The sequence below is a fragment of the Exophiala dermatitidis genome (assembly GCF_000230625.1).
Source record: "Exophiala dermatitidis NIH/UT8656 unplaced genomic scaffold supercont1.7, whole genome shotgun sequence".
NCBI classification, from domain to species: Eukaryota; Fungi; Ascomycota; class Eurotiomycetes; order Chaetothyriales; family Herpotrichiellaceae; genus Exophiala; species Exophiala dermatitidis.
In genome coordinates this window covers 220033-235130 of record NW_008751652.1, presented here as the reverse complement: position 1 = coordinate 235130, position 15098 = coordinate 220033, and the positions used below count along the sequence as shown (strand labels likewise).

General features: G+C 51.4%; 6 protein-coding genes across 6 annotated transcripts; 4 read left to right on the top strand and 2 right to left on the bottom strand.

Moving 5' to 3' along the window:
* Positions 1-450: 450 nt before the first annotated feature.
* HMPREF1120_07927 (extracellular cell wall glucanase Crf1/allergen Asp F9) lies at positions 451-1644 on the top strand (the record flags this gene model as incomplete). Its single annotated transcript, XM_009162164.1, has 3 exons — positions 451-556; positions 608-1522; positions 1580-1644. 3 exons carry the CDS (start codon positions 451-453, stop codon positions 1642-1644), a joined length of 1086 nt encoding a protein of 361 aa, XP_009160412.1.
* On the bottom strand, positions 942-2439 carry HMPREF1120_07926 (uncharacterized protein; the record flags this gene model as incomplete). The annotated part of the gene is made up of 2 exons (XM_009162163.1): positions 942-1515; positions 1570-2439. The coding sequence occupies one exon, from the start codon at positions 2437-2439 to the stop codon at positions 1732-1734; it is 708 nt and encodes a 235-aa protein (XP_009160411.1). The 3' UTR covers positions 942-1515; positions 1570-1731.
* Positions 2440-2848: 409 nt separating this feature from the next.
* Positions 2849-5333, top strand: HMPREF1120_07925 (uncharacterized protein). The gene is made up of 2 exons (XM_009162162.1): positions 2849-4708; positions 4765-5333. Exons 1-2 carry the CDS (start codon positions 2909-2911, stop codon positions 4780-4782), a joined length of 1818 nt encoding a protein of 605 aa, XP_009160410.1. The 5' UTR covers positions 2849-2908; the 3' UTR covers positions 4783-5333.
* Positions 5334-6035: 702 nt separating this feature from the next.
* HMPREF1120_07924 (50S ribosomal protein L33) lies at positions 6036-6314 on the top strand (the record flags this gene model as incomplete). Its single annotated transcript, XM_009162161.1, has 2 exons — positions 6036-6048; positions 6154-6314. 2 exons carry the CDS (start codon positions 6036-6038, stop codon positions 6312-6314), a joined length of 174 nt encoding a protein of 57 aa, XP_009160409.1.
* An 887-nt stretch (positions 6315-7201) lies between these two features.
* HMPREF1120_07923 (uncharacterized protein) lies at positions 7202-12860 on the bottom strand. Its single transcript, XM_009162160.1, has 3 exons — positions 11524-12860; positions 9563-11465; positions 7202-9519 (listed from the first exon to the last, which is right to left on the bottom strand). The coding sequence occupies exons 1-3, from the start codon at positions 11988-11990 to the stop codon at positions 7444-7446; spliced, it is 4446 nt and encodes a 1481-aa protein (XP_009160408.1). The 5' UTR covers positions 11991-12860; the 3' UTR covers positions 7202-7443.
* A 108-nt stretch (positions 12861-12968) lies between these two features.
* Positions 12969-14967, top strand: HMPREF1120_07922 (uncharacterized protein). The gene is made up of 2 exons (XM_009162159.1): positions 12969-13856; positions 14037-14967. Exons 1-2 carry the CDS (start codon positions 13550-13552, stop codon positions 14543-14545), a joined length of 816 nt encoding a protein of 271 aa, XP_009160407.1. The 5' UTR covers positions 12969-13549; the 3' UTR covers positions 14546-14967.
* Positions 14968-15098: the final 131 nt, after the last annotated feature.

Below are 15098 nucleotides of genomic sequence, written 5' to 3'. Positions count from 1 at the left end.
CCCTCCAGCTATTCACCGACTTGGCCTCTCTTTGGTGATGCGTTGGACTCTCCATCATCATCCAGCCTCCCAGCATTCTATCCAGTATTAATTCTAGAAGCCAGGATCAATGTGAATAGAATGGCCTCCCGGGCTCCATCACCAATGGATCTTTGTCTCATCACCTGAATCACTCCCTGCTCACTAAATTCTTCACCATGCGATTGATGGCTTGGTTTCCGTGCCGTGACGTTGCGCTGTTTACCAGCCTCCTCCATACCATCTTCCGGATCACTACATTCAACGCCGTCACCCTCAAATTCTCTACCACGTCTCTCAGTTCGATTCCGTAAATATCCCGCTTGCTTTCTTGTTTGCGTGTTATCGTTTTGCTGCAATTAATACCCCATCTGTTGTTGCTGTCTCAATCTGCATTTTCCGGAGTTGGGACCACATCCTATGCTGCATATCATGTATTCCAGAATCGCAAGCCCATTAGTTCAAGCACTGATCTTGTCCACACTGCTCGCACCGACCACAGCACAGACCTACTCGTCATGCAATCCTCTGACCCAGAGTAAGCTTTACCTTCCAGCATATGAATTGATCGTCCACTAACCTCCGACAGGTGGATGTTCGCCAGACCCCGCTCTGGGAAAGAGTGTTGATATTGATTTCACATCTGGTGCCTCGAACGAATTCACGTCCTCGGGAAATCCAACCTACGACTCGAATGGCGCGGCATTCACGATCTCGAAATCGGGCGACGCTCCCTCCATCTCTTCAAAGTGGTACATAATGTTTGGTCACGTCGACTTCGTGGTAAAAGCTGCGCCCGGAACCGGCATTGTCAGCGCTGCCATCCTTCAATCAGACTGCCTGGACGAGATTGACTGGGAATGGTTAGGTGGTGACAATACTCAAGCGCAGAGCAATTACTTCGGGAAAGGAATCACAACTACCGGGTACAACCGCGGAGCTTTCCACGGCGCGGACAACAATCATGACACCTTTCACACATACAGTATCGACTGGACTGCTGACCAGATTGTTTGGTCTATCGACGGGACCACTGTGCGAGCCATGACCCAGGAACAAGCCGAATCCGGGCAGTATCCCCAGACGCCAATGTACGTCAAATTGGGTGCCTGGGCTGGAGGAGACCCGTCCAACCCGGAAGGGACAATACAATGGGCTGGCGGCGTGACAGACTATTCTGCTGGTCCCTTCACTATGTATGTCAAGTCGGTTCATGTCACGGACTACTCGACAGGGTCCCAGTATTCGTACTCGGGCACAAGTGGCACATGGCAGTCCATCGTGTCCACTGGAGGTCAGATCAACTCCAAAGGCAACGGAACACCCGTCTCGACGGCCGATGCGCCCGCGGTCACTTCGCATGTCTCGAACAGCGCTCCATTGGCCTTTGGTAATGGAGATAACACGAATTCCGTCTCCGCAACCCGGACTGGCTGGCCATGGTCGGGAACGGCAACCGCGACGGCCGTGACTGTGGTAAGCGCCTCGATCGCTGGGCTGACAAGTCAGTACTCCCTTAGTCCAGCTCAGTTATTGTTTCTCAGGACTAACGCGGCTACAGACTCCATCCCCTCCGTCGCCATCTGCGCAAGTGTCGTCTTTGGTCTCGGGGTCGCTTTACTCTGAAGTGACCACCTCGTACGATGATCGTGGCTTTCCAACTGTTGTGATAGTCAACCCTGCAGCATCAACGATACCCAAGAGTTACGATAGTCAAGGCTTTCTCATCACCAGCACGTTAGGTTTAGGTTCTTCTGATATATCGACGAACACGCAGCTCTCAGAACCAACATCAACCAGTGTCACCGGTGATGGTTCTGTGGGCATAGCCTCCGAGTTGTCTACCAGCTCAACACAAGGGCATCCTGAGTCTCCAAACCCGGCGACTGCTCCAACTGCTACCGCTGCAAGCAACACGGAATCACTTTCACTGGATGTGACTGTTACAAACACGGCCAGCTCAAGCACTGATCTCGGAGCTACAAGGGTGTCTCTACCCAGCACAACACCGATTTTACCGACCACAACCCAACCAGTTTCCACCACTCCGGGAGCGCCCGATGTCAGCACGAGTGCCATTACGGCAACTCCTGCACTGGCTAGTTCGGCGACAATTTCCGGCATGGAAGCCTCCACTCTCTCCCCATCCCCCAGCACCTCTTTAGCAACATCAGACGCCTCGCATTCAACCATGGCAAGCGGAGCATTTCGCACGAACACAAGATCTCCGTCGACCTCCAGACCGGATACAACGCTGAAAACCTCTACCACTACATCAGAAACCGTATCTTCATCCACTACTGCAACACAAACACCACTTGCAGTCAGCGCCGCAGCCGGAGAGCGTTGTTCCTGGAGCATCAAAGTGCTGCTTGGGCTGGCCATTTGGTTGCTTTTGGCCTGATGAAGCTCAGGAGCCATGATATCGCATTTGTCAGCATACGGCAATGATTCAAAAATAGGGTTAATAATGGTGGTGTTTGAAGGATTCAGGGTGGCCTTAATAATACATAGACTCGCGGCTGGGGGCGTCGGGACAAGGCTGTGTGATGATTAATGACTGTGATACCCCATAGAACGAGACTCTTGATCAGGCTCGAATTACAACTTCTGAACCAAGCAATCGATCCTATCAAAGAGGAGATTTGGAAGACTAATTCTTTTTTTATTATGTGGCTATCCGAGGCGTTCCTATAACAAGAGTAGAGGCGGTGATCATGCAGTTTTCGTAATCAAGTAGGGTGCTTTGTTAAAAGGAGAGTATTGTATGATGGACACGGTGATTGTAACAAGCACTACTAGTACCTATTTACCCTTATGAGTTCGATACGAGACCCTGAAGATCTCCAGCATAAACTCGGACCCATACTATTTTCGGGGTTGGTGGAGCATGGAAAAAGTCGACAGCGATTCACGTCACTTTGTCACTGTTTCGTCTGTGTCGCCGTCTCATCTTTTCGCTGTGCCCCGTGAAAAGCGCCACATCCGCGACCCTCCAACATTATTCACTTCATCGTCAATACTATTTCAAACATCGGCCACTGTAGCCACCAACTCTCACACAGTTGCCAGTGGTTCTCTTCCTCCTCGTTCCTCCTCTCTTCCTATCTCCTCTGCTCAACCTAGATATCTTTCTGCCCCGATATCGACAGCCATCATGGCGACCGCCGCACCCGCACCTGTCGACATCGCGCAGACTCACCCGTACACCTGCAATTCCTGCGCCGTCGCCTTTCGCAACAGCGATGCCCAGCGGACTCATATGCGAAGTGACTGGCACCGATACAATCTTAAGAGAAGACTAGCCGAACTGCCTGCGGTGTCCTCGGAAGACTACAATGAGAAAGTCCTTGCCGCACAAGCCACGAACAAAGCCGCCGCTGCTCAAGCCTCGTTTGCCAAATCGTGCCCGACTTGCCAGAAGACGTACTACAGCGAGAATGCATACCAGAACCATCTAGCCAGCAAAGCACATCGAGCAAAAGAGTTGGCGGGCAACAAGAGTTCGAGAGCAGACTCGGTCTCTCAGTCAGCAGTGAGCCCCTCAGAACCACGGGATCCGGAAGCCGAAGCCGAGTTTGAAAAGGTGGTTGCCGGAATGAAAGAGACGTCGATACAAGAACCTCCTGCTTCAATACTACGCAGACCTTCGGCACCCCCGCCAGACGTCGAGCCGAAGGAGGATCATCCCATGTCCCCGGAAAAGCCTGTGGTGTCCGCCATTCCTTTGTCCAGATGTCTCTTCTGCAACTACGACTCACCCAATGTCAAACTCAGCGTCGCGCATATGACCAAGATTCACGGCCTCTTTATCCCTGAGCAGAACTATCTGGTCGACCCCGAGGGACTTCTGCGATATATGCAAGCCAAGATTCACGAGAACTTTGAATGTCTGTACTGCCACAAACTGCGCGGGAACGCCGAGGGCGTGCAGACTCACATGCGGGACAAGGGACACTGCAAAATTGCCTTTGAGACGGAAGAAGAAATGATTGAGGTCGGGCAATTCTACGACTTCTCCAGCACATATTCAGACGACGGTGGGGACGAGTCAGAAACTGAGGCCAAGTCGAAACAAAACGGCGGTGTCAAATTGAACGGTTGGGGAGAGGCCGAAGCAGATGATGGATGGGAGACAGATTCGTCCTTTTCATCGCTCGACACCAATGATCTTGCCTCGGTCCCCAATGATGACCGCACATCATCATATCAACGTCTACCCATGCATCGTCACCATTCCAACACTGATCCGAGACCGCATCGAACAGCCGATGGGTTTCATTCTCATGCACATCACCATAACAATGCAGTCTTCTACGACGAACACGAAATGTATCTTCCCAGTGGTCGCGTGGCGGGTCACCGAAACTTGCGGAAATATTACCGACAAAACCTGCATTCGTACCCTACCGCGGCAGAAAGAATGGAGCGAGCCCAGAGACTAATTGAAGAAGGAAGTTCGGATGCAGAGATGGAGGACATCGATGATAATGACATCCAGATGCCCCCTGCCACTCCGCCTCGGAACAGCCTTATGAGACGCGGCGAGGCTGGTATGCTAGGTGCATCTAATCAGCAACGGAGAGATGTGCGGTCTCAGGAAATCCGAAGTCGAACAAAAGCACAACGTCAACAGAACCGCTATCAGGCCAAACTGGAGAAACAGAACAATTTCCAGAAACATTTCAGAGTAAGCTTTGTTATTTATCTCTTCACGTTTTGTCGCGTACTGACCACATTTTTCAGGATCCATTGCTCCAGTGATTTCTGCATGTCGAGAGTTTCTTTTCGTCTGCACGGGATGGAGGGCGTCTTTCTTTCAGCGGGCACAGGATTGCATTGCACGGACCGGACTTTCCGCGGGGAGTTTTCTCGAGTGGCATTCAACTTGCTAGGGAGGTGCATCTAGAAGGTTAGACAAAAAAAAAACAAAAGAACCACAAGGATGAAGCGTCGGCCGGGACCCGCAGCGCTGATTCACGGGCGAAAGGCAGACTCTATGGATGGGATGAACACCGCCGTGCAGGAAGGTCTAATGGCAAGAAAGTCAAGGTTTCTAGGCCAAGCAGAGCCTGAGGGCGGCGAATGTTCTAGTCGCTGATATGTTGTATGATTCTTTAACGCGCTTTATGGCCATCAGGGTCAGTCCGAGAAAGGGGGAAGCGTCTAGCCCCCATCAATACCTAGTATCTGCACTGTTGCCATTGTGTCTGTCGTTTCTTGGTTCCTTCCACCCATTGTCTCTGTCGCTGCTGGCAATCAAGTTATCATCACCATACCGCAAGCCAGGCTCTGGTTGTGGCATTTTATCCCGGTTAAAGTCATCTGGATGCGACTTATTGACGCACTCTACACCTACCTAGTCACATGCCATAAAATTGAGTACTAATAAGAAGGACGAGGCATGTGGATGGGCGAGGCGCGCCGGAAAAGGGAAGTCAAGCCGTCAGGCTCATTTGGTGCAGAGCCTCGTAGCCTCGTAGCCTCGTCTTGCAGCCTTGCACTGAAGTCGCGGCCTTGGCGCCAAGTCTACTGTAGGTCCTCCCGGCATCGCGGAGCATTGAACTTGGACTTTGTACTGTACCGGTCCGCAAACTTGACCTCGAGCTTCCGCTTTCGACTTTCGGCACCATTCCAACTCGGAACTCTCAATCGGACGGCACAGGCCCCCTGCTGTGTCCGGTAGCCTGTCACCACGCGGCCAACCTAGTTGATCGTGGAACCAGACGGGAAACACTTCACCTCAATTGAAACAACTACTTCGACATCCATCTGCCGTCCGCCTATCTACCGTACCAAGGAGGACATCCACCTGTCTCCTCTTCCGCGTCGTTATATAACCCCCATTGATTCATCCCGGAGCACATCTCTTCTCCACGGACAAGCAAACAATTAAACTTTCATCCTCGACCTCACTGATACCACTCACTGCGATCGCGGAATCGAACTGCCGGGCGAGTCTGCTTTCTACATCGGTCTCCTCTCCGACCTTTCTACCCTTTTATTTTTTGGGCACAATGGCTAAAAAAGGTATGGACGAACCTCAACTCTTCCTCCCTCCAACAAAGACGCGAGCAAATCAAATTAAACCCAGTCATACGCCTTGATCAATATGCTGACTTTGTTTTTTTGTAGCGAAATCACGAACCATCGCCGTCCGCCTCATCAGCATGGCCATGACAGGCTACTACCGAACGCTGGTGCGGCCTCGCGCCTCCCGACCGCTGAGTATGTTGAAATACGACCCTGTGGTCAAGAGGCAGGTCTTGTTTCTGGAGCAGAAGAGGGGGAAATGAATTCCATCAACCAACATTATTATACTGCATTAACTGGATTTATTCCACTTCTTGAGTTTTAAACAGGCGGGGAAATACCTGACACAACTGGACGGTCAAAATGACCACCGGGATTGGATGTAGAAAAACGAAACGGTGAAGAGGAAAGGGGAAAGTTGAAACGGGGGTTTGCTCAGGGAAACCCTGGAAGAGGATGAAATCGGCACAATTGACTCGAGCGAGGGAGTGATTGGAAGAGAGGCAGAGTGTTCAAAATTCGACGAGTGAACAATGCAGTGGTTGGGCCATCGGACCAGGCATTGGCATCACTTCGGCGGAAAGAAGAAACGAACACATCACTTGGTCAATGTTTGTTTATGTTATGCGCATCAATCGCATCACCACTCCATGCACTGTGTGAGGTTACAAAAGACAAAATCGGTTGTCAGACAAGAGAAGGTGCCCCCTCGTCCGCTACACTTACTGGCCTAACCCCGGGATGGAAGAATCGATGTATCGGCACTCGCTTGTGGATCGTTCCGACCAGATCAGAACGCAGGTGTGTTTGTGTTTGATTATTCTCCGGCGTCTTCGTCATGTGAAGCGTGGGCTTTGGGTCATTTGCCGGACGGATGTGTCTCATTACCTAGGTATATGATTATTGAGCTCAGACGAAACGCACGAGGCGGCCAGGGCCTGCATGATGTGACTGTATCAGTCAACATGATGATTCTCGTGACTGTCACTGATGTTGCTGTACCTCCTATAACCTACCGGCCTAACGAAAACTTGAAGTTACGAACTTGGACTTTCTTCTGGTTTCAGCCCTGACCTTGTATTCTATCCTCGCATCGCCAGGCAAAGCAAATTACTCGCAGTCATACTTTGAAACGAAAGGAGACAAACGACCACAGTTTGATTTCACAAATGACCATCTTAATTGCATAGCGGAAACTCAAATCTGCCGTTAGCTAGTATGTCTATGGCCACTCCGTGTACCTGCTCAACCAGCAAACCCATCAAGAACCCGACGTTGAGCCTTTTGTTCCCCAAAATCGCATGCAACTCATTCTCCTTTTGATCCGTATCAGATACTCAATGACTACCAAATTGCACTTCATGACGCTTCTCAATCTTTGCTTCTCCCCAGTTATGCAGCAAACCGATTGTTATATTTGTCCTGTCGAGACCCTCTCCTGGCTGGTTTGGACGACCGTTGACCTTTCCCTGGAGCTGGAGCATTGGTTCCCACCACGCTACTGCTCTTTCTGTAGTTCAGAGTAACTCCCGAGCCATTTTGTTCTCCTGATGGGGGTTTCGGAGCCGAACTGCGCGGCGGTCTGATTTCGAGGTTCGCAGGTCTGCGCTTCAGTCGGCGCGTTCGCTCTTGCTGGGTATCTTTGTCGTCATTGTCCACTTTTCTTTTCGCCGCCGAATTCGGCGGGTAGCGTTCTCTCATGACGGCAGGCGTGGACTCCCTTGGTGTATTTGTTCCTGGACTTGTGTCCGGAGTAGGTGTCATGGCAGGTCGACGTGTCTGAGAACTTCTTGTCACTGGCCTCGGGCTTCGGCCCGATTTTGACGCACTCCTATCCCAAGATAGACTATCTTCATCGTCACCAGCTTCGGACAAAAGACGTGAGATCTCCTCAAGCGAATCCTCCTCTTGGGCCATTTGGTCCAGCAACATTTGGTCATTCTGTGAGCCATAAGAGCTGGACGGAGTGCGTCCGGTAAGTTGACAATGACCTTTGGTTTGACTGTTCCCAGGTTGGGTGTTTTTCTGCTTTTGCCTTCCAGCACGCATATTGGTATTTTTCTTGCGGATAATGTTATTAACTCCAGGTTCATGGTCTGAGGCATTACTGGTATACTCGCTCAGTTCGGAGGTGGCATCATCGTGTTGCTGGGGCCTTTGTGTCGCAGACTCAACTTGGTACTGTTCATTTTCCTGAAGAGTTGCGGACTGAGTCTCAGGTATGACCGAGGGCCCAGTCAATTGTTGTGGAAACGCACAGGCTGTGTCCTCTCCAACACCGGGAGATGATGCCATGACGAGGCCATGTGCCACAACGGGGCCATTGTTAGACAGCCCGACCCGGCTACCTGAGCGATCCGCAACTCTTCTCGTACTTTCCGGGGGATTCGTTTCCTTGTGTAGCATGGCTTTGGACAGAGCACCCTCGAGTGTCAATACTTGCTGCTGAATGGTTGCAATATTCTCCTCCTTGCGCTGCAGTTCTTCCTTGGCGCTCTGGAGTGCATCCGCTTGTGTATCGAACAACTCGAGCCTCTCTTTCAGATTGTTGATCTCGGCTTCCCTCTGCTCAGCTGTTCCTTTGAGCGTTGTGATCTCGTCTTCCTTTTGCTCAGACGTTGCCTTGAGAGTGTCAATCTCGGCTTCCTTCTGCTCAGCTGTCGCCTTGAGAGCTATGATCTCATCTTCTTTTTGCTCCGATGTCGCCTTGAGAGCTGCGATCTCGTCTTCCATCCGCTCAGCGGTCGCCTTAAGAGTAGTGATTTGCTCGTTTTGTTCTTGGGCGGCCTTGAGATCTAATGTAAGGGTGTCAATCTGGTCATTCAGCGAGGAGTTGTGTGCCTTGAGGTGGCTCGCTTCAGCGGCGTCCTTCTCCGCGATAGCAAGAGCCGACTGTAATCTGGCAATACTCGCGACGTGGTGTTCAAGTTCTTGCTTCAGGTTCGCCATGCCAACCAGCTCTAGCCGGCTTGCTGTTAGTTCGACTTGTAGCTGGTCCTTCTCCTTCAGGAGCTTCTGCTGCTCCCTGATCTGTTCTTCCAGCCGTCCGGATTTGTTTTGCAACTCACAAAGTTGGTCCTGACAGGCCTTCAATTCCGAGTCTTTAGCATTGAGCTCACGTTGACGATTCAAAAGGTCTCTCTTCAGGTTCTCGTGGTCCTTGACAACATGTTTCAGCTCGGCCACTTCGGTGGTTTTCGCTTCCAGACGAGTCTTTGCTTCTTCCAGCAGACCCTCACTCACACGAGCCAGTGTTAGGCTTGCTTCTAGTCCTTCCACCTTCTTCTGCAAGCTGAGACCTTCCTTGAGAGCAGTGCTTTTTTCGGCTTCGGCTTTCTCAAGGCTCTGCTGCATGTCAGACTGCAATAGCCTCATTGCTTGGACGTCTTCTTCCGCAGTTTCCCTTTTGCGACGCTGGTAGTCCAATTCTTCTTTGAAAGTTTCCAACTGAAGCTCGAGCAATTTCACCTAGCCTTGTCAGGAGAATTCATTCAGTTTGTCTCAAACATACCTCGTCTTTATGACCGTGTTCCGCACGTTGTTGAGCGTCAGCCATTTCGTCGCGGAGCTTGTCGAGTTCTTCCTCGAGCAGTTTTCGACTCTTGCCACTCTCAGCCAGCTCCAGCTTCGCACGCTCAAGCTCTTTCTCCATCTCAGCTATGTGCCGCTTGCCTTCCGCCAACTGAGAACAGGCGGACTCCCACTTTGTAACAAGCGCACTTAGCTCGCCACGCAATTCGACAGACTGCTTCTGCATGGCTTCTCTGGTTCCGCCCAAATGTTCCATCAATCTTGAAGTGGTGTTTTGCAAGAAATGCTCTCGGTCTTCTGCAGCCGTTTTATCATGCCGCAGATGCTCGAGGATGCCATCGACCTGTTCTGACTTCTGTTGCAACCGAGCAATCTCTGCTCGTGCTTGGACAACTTCTTTGTTGCCGGATTGAACTTCCAATGAGAGCTTAGCGGCTTGCTTTGATATGTCTTGCTGCAGCTGGTGTTTGAGAGCTTCCACCGCCGATTGCAAGGATTCGGAGTTTGTGGTCGTGTGAGCATTGAAAAGATCCTTCATAGAGTTTAAAGTGTCTTTGAGACCATCCATAGCGGAGTTGGTGCACATACTTCTGTCAAGTAGTCCTTGGAACATCGTCTGGCATTCCATAAGCCAGGATTTCTCCATGTCGTCGTTGGCTTTCCTGTTTGCCAGAGCGCCAACCCGGTCTGAGAAACCTTGTACTGTTTCTTCCAGGGACTTGGCTTGAATCTGCAGTCGAGCGTCACGTTTGTTTCTTTCATGCTCCAGAAACACTATATGTGTCTCCAGCTTGCGGCACCTTTGCTTTTCACTGCGTAGATGCTCTTCTTGGGCCACAAGGATACCATCCATCCGTTCGATCGTGGAAAAGTTTGTCTGCGTTACAGCAGTAACATCCTGGACGTCAGACCATATGTGTTCTATCCGGCTGCTGACTGCTTCGGACGTAGACCGGGCATCTCGCAGCTGCGCAAGAATTTCATCCCTGTCCTTGATCACATTACCTAGCAATTCCTTGAACTGCAGTGCTTTGGTCTGGAGGACCTCACAATCCTTGTTGGCCTCAAGAGCCCACTTTTTCAGCTTGTAATATTTCTCCTTGAATTTTTCTAGTGCCCGGGCGAGAGTGTCCTGCTGTTGTGCACTCTCGCTCTGCGCGGCCATCGCTTGCTCGAGTGCTTGATCCTTGATCTCCTGCTCGCGTGCAAGTTGTTGGTTTTGTTCTTCAAGGAAAGCTAGCCTATTCATGGCTCGGGATGATTCTCGGGCACGTGCCATGAGAATGTACAACAGGTCCTCTTCAGACGGTTGCGAACGGCTGACGTTGGTGTGCCGCGGTCTAACTGGAAGCTGCAGTTGGCGTGCTTGGTGCCGTCCGGGGTGCCGTGCTGGCGTCTTGTGCACCCTTGATGCATGTATGGATGATTTTCCGGCTTGGCCTTGCCGTTGCCGAAGGGTGTACGGCGTTGACGGAGTCCGAGTGTCAATATTGGAGCCTTCTGTTGTCTCGTCGACGACATTCTGACCAGGACTGTCCGCGGCTGCAGTTTCTTGCTGACATGGAGCAGCCTTGACTTGCTTAGAATCGCTCTCCATATGCTCGGTCTCCGATTCGTCTCCGTCAATCTCCATTTTTGACACTGATTGCGGCACCGCATCCTCCAATGAGCATTGATCTGCGAGTCGATGAGACTCTACCTCTGCTTCTTGATGTCCCTGATCAGAGGCCTCTGGGAGGTGGGTCATTTTTGTGGGGATACGTTCGGTAAGATCAGCCCCTGGATGGATTCTTGAAGGATGCCGCTCTTGATCTTCGCCATTGCCACAAGCCTTAGAGGTCTCGCCAGGCTCATTGGCGTGCACAGCAAAAGGCCGCTCGGTTCTATTTGGAATAACACGTTAGCTGAAGAAAAACATCATATGTGTTCTGGGTTGGATACCTAGCAGACGAAACTGATCTCGGAGCCGCATATTGGAATTCGGTGGCTTCACATTGTTGTGGCAACGGTAGAATTGCAGGTTTCTCTTCCCGTGAGGGCTTGATGGCGATCGGTTTGAAGTTTGCAGGCATGAACGAAAACCCAGTTAGCTCTGCCTTGTGCGCTGAGATCTTTGGTCTCTGAAAACATTTTGACGCAGCCGTTGGAAGTTGGTTCGATGTGTAGGATTTAGCCCGGGCTTGGGCCAGGCTCTTAGAGATGGGGGTCTCGTCAACTGATATCGAAACCGAAGTGGCTGAAGGACTTTGGGGCCCGTTCAGTGCATGATCATAAACTTCAATGTCATCATCAGGGACGATTTCACAGTTGAAGTCATCCTTAGGTTGAACAGCCGGCCCCTTCGGATGGCCTTGCGGCACATCTTCTTGAGGATGAACTTGGGTTCGGGTCAAGGGGCGATCGGACATGGTACTGAGGTTTGAAGGATAGATAGACACAGAGGGGAAAGGGGACAAAGCGGCACAGAATACAGAAACAAGGGTAAAATCTCAACGCTTTGACGAGGGGTTGTGGCTCTGACGGAATCCAGCCAGAACCCAGCAAAAACTCCGAGTTGGCCTGCGAAGAAGTGAGAGGGCAGAATAGACAGTTGGCTTGGAGGCAGCGAGACTGGATGGACTGGAAGAAACCCTGAGGCAGAGAGATGTGCAGCAAGACGCAGGTCAGTGGCGCAGACAGTGCCTGCCTCTCTATCTGTCTCCTCAAGCAATGATCCTCCAACTTCAACAGCTTAACAGACGCTGGCACCTGGATCTCACGACCAAATCATGCAGCTGCGTTGCCTTCACTTGAATGGGATGCAAGAACAAGAAGATAGTTAACTACCTCGTCGCGCATCCAATACATCGACATCCCATGGCTCAGCTCCACGGTGCTCACATCTCCCACACGGCAAACCTCTGCCCCAACCGACAGCCGCCGACCTCTTTAGCCGCGGGTAGCATCATGAGCTGCCACAACGCCATTTTCCCAACCTAACGACGGGCATCTCCAACGAATCCTTCCTCTCGAAGATTAAGGAGCATAATTCTCAACATCGAGTTGTTGCTCCGCTGCAGTTGGTGGGGCGGCAAGAGTGCCCTTTACCGCCACTCGCGAAGATAGAACACATATAGCGAGGAATAGAAAAGAAGGTGTAATAACCGCAGTCATTCACAAGCAGAAAGCAAAGAAAGGCACAACTTATAACGGACAGGCGAGGTAAAAGCGTGTAGAGCGGTAACAGAAAGACACACAAGCTCGAGATCATTAGGCACTGGCACTGTAGGTCCTGGAGCACCGTCCATGTCTGTTCGAAATAGTGCATCATGGCTTACTCATCAGAAATGGGCCATATCGGTCACCTACAGGTAGGTGTCGGTCGATCACTGCAGGCCAATGCAAGCAAACAATCTCACCACACACGATATATGCATCTTACTGACAGCGATCCCTTGCAGAGGCGGAGAGGGCTAAAGTGTCGACGTTGTTATTCCATGCAGTAATTGTTGATGAGGTTGATGAGGTTCCGTTCGAGCAAGGCGATTGGACCAAACCCGGCGGCTACAGCGGGCGTCACCAAGCGTTTCACGTTTCACGCACAGTCTTGACTCGTTTCACGTCCTATGATTTGCCTCGATAAACTTGAAGAAACAAAGGAACTATCACATCCGTCCTCTTTCTTTCCCGGCCTGATGGGTGAGAAGGCACATCTTGCGCCGCTTGGCAGGGCAGTGGCTAGAGCTCCAGAAGCGCCCGTCCTCCGCCAAAGTCCTTCCTCCAGGCCATCCAGATGGTCCACTCGAAGTTGACCGTGAGTTGAGGAAGAAACATATCTAAGGTGCTGCCCCTCCCTGCCACAGTGCCAGTGGTCAATGCGAGTCCAAAAGGTTTGTTTCCGTTGCTTTGATTACACTGCCTTTCTACCTGAACAGGCATACCTTCTCTCTCTCTGTGCGTGGGTGTATGCTGAAGACGCACCGTGGCGATGTCTCGCTCATCATCAATATCGGCCCTGCCAGTGACATCTCTCAACCTATTTGCCCTGTTTTTGATTCTGGACCTTTATACGCCATTGGCGTCGGCCCAATCCAGCAACAGCACTGGCACCGGCACGGATGACGGCGGCGCAGCGAGCGGCGTCGGACCCGGGGACATTGGATCGGGTTCTGGCTCAGACTCACAGAGCTCGACGAACGCCGGGGCCGCGGGCCCAGATACAGGCGCGGTGAATCTCAGTCGCGGCGCGACGGTCGCCATTGCGGTGGTTGTTAGTATTGTGGTGGTTTTGGGCAGTAAGTTTTGATTTCTCTTATATTTCTGTTTTCGTCTACGTCTGTACTGGAGAGTGTTCGCAGTGGACATGGACGTGGATATGGATTCGGATTGTATTTCCTCTGGAAGATGTCAAACCATTGACATACTTGATTGCTAACCACTTGCGGCCCTCCCTGGGCCGGTTTTTGCACCCACAGTCACCCTTACAGTCCTTTATTTCCTGGCCAAAAAGAGACACTGGAAAGTCAAAGAAGGCTTACGTCGATCGGCCCGCAGGGTCGGCAGCGCCGTCAAGTCCGTCACTACACCGATCACGCCTAAGAGGATGCATTTCCCGTCTCAAAGACGAGGACAGGGACAGGGCTTTGCAAGATATCCTCTCTCCGGGCGACCCGCAGGCGCCCGACATACTCGACCGGGCGACGATGACTTGGAGAAAGGTACCCCAGCCCCGATTGTCAGAGACTTGAATGTGGAGAGCGAGCATGAAAGTGGGAGTGAGAGGGAAGTAGCAGAACCTGGAAAACAAAATGCGAAGAAGAAGGTTGGCAATGACGACAATGCCAACAGTGGCGAAGGTGCGGAAAAACAGAAGCCAAAGCCAAAGCCGCCGGCGGTTAGTATCCCGTCGTCATCGTTTGAGTTGGACACATCGGGCAGTGGCATTCCCCAGACGCCCATGTGGAAGAAAGTGTTTGGGAGATGAGTTGATGAGCAAGGCTGGACCCTGGATTCGGGATGAAGAGGGCGGTGCCAGTGTCAAGGGGGTGCCATGTGCGAGAGTATCCGGAAACGACCGAATGAAAGTACCTAGCACCTAGGTGCCTAGTACTGGGATTAGGTTCGCTTGTAATGTGAGAAGATCAATGTGCGCATTTCATTTCACTTCACATCATCGGCAAGGGATGGCAAACACTCGCAGGGGTTAACAGCGCATGTTGAGCTGGGCTGAGCCAAGCCAGAATGTATCAGAAATCTCCAGGTATTCAGCAGTAGACTGATATGAAGATACAGTACTGCCAGTGTACGAACATTCATCTGTCCAGCGCTAGTGTGTTTGTTCTATTTGATTTGTGATTTTGTTGGACTACATAGGTAGCTCATCAATATCATGCCAATTACCGAGCCTATGATTGCTTGACTTTATCGATCATGCAGTGCCATACTACTTGACAGTAGTATCTCATGCAAGTTTGTTAATCACTACCATGATCCTTGCAGCCAGGTACATGTACAGTCCATACATTGCTGACCTCCCA

Excerpts from the sequence above, each read along its gene's own strand:
- HMPREF1120_07925 (XM_009162162.1), top strand. The coding sequence starts at position 2,909 with ATGGAAAAAGTCGACAGCGATTCACGTCACTTTGTCACTGTTTCGTCT.
- HMPREF1120_07923 (XM_009162160.1), bottom strand. The coding sequence starts at position 11,990 with ATGTCCGATCGCCCCTTGACCCGAACCCAAGTTCATCCTCAAGAAGAT. Across the intron at positions 11,466-11,523 it reads AGATCAGTTTCGTCTGCTAG|AACCGAGCGGCCTTTTGCTG; the intron begins GTATCCAACCCA and ends TATTCCAAATAG. Across the intron at positions 9,520-9,562 it reads AACACGGTCATAAAGACGAG|GTGAAATTGCTCGAGCTTCA; the intron begins GTATGTTTGAGA and ends TGACAAGGCTAG.
- HMPREF1120_07922 (XM_009162159.1), top strand. The coding sequence starts at position 13,550 with ATGTCTCGCTCATCATCAATATCGGCCCTGCCAGTGACATCTCTCAAC. Across the intron at positions 13,857-14,036 it reads TATTGTGGTGGTTTTGGGCA|TCACCCTTACAGTCCTTTAT; the intron begins GTAAGTTTTGAT and ends TTGCACCCACAG.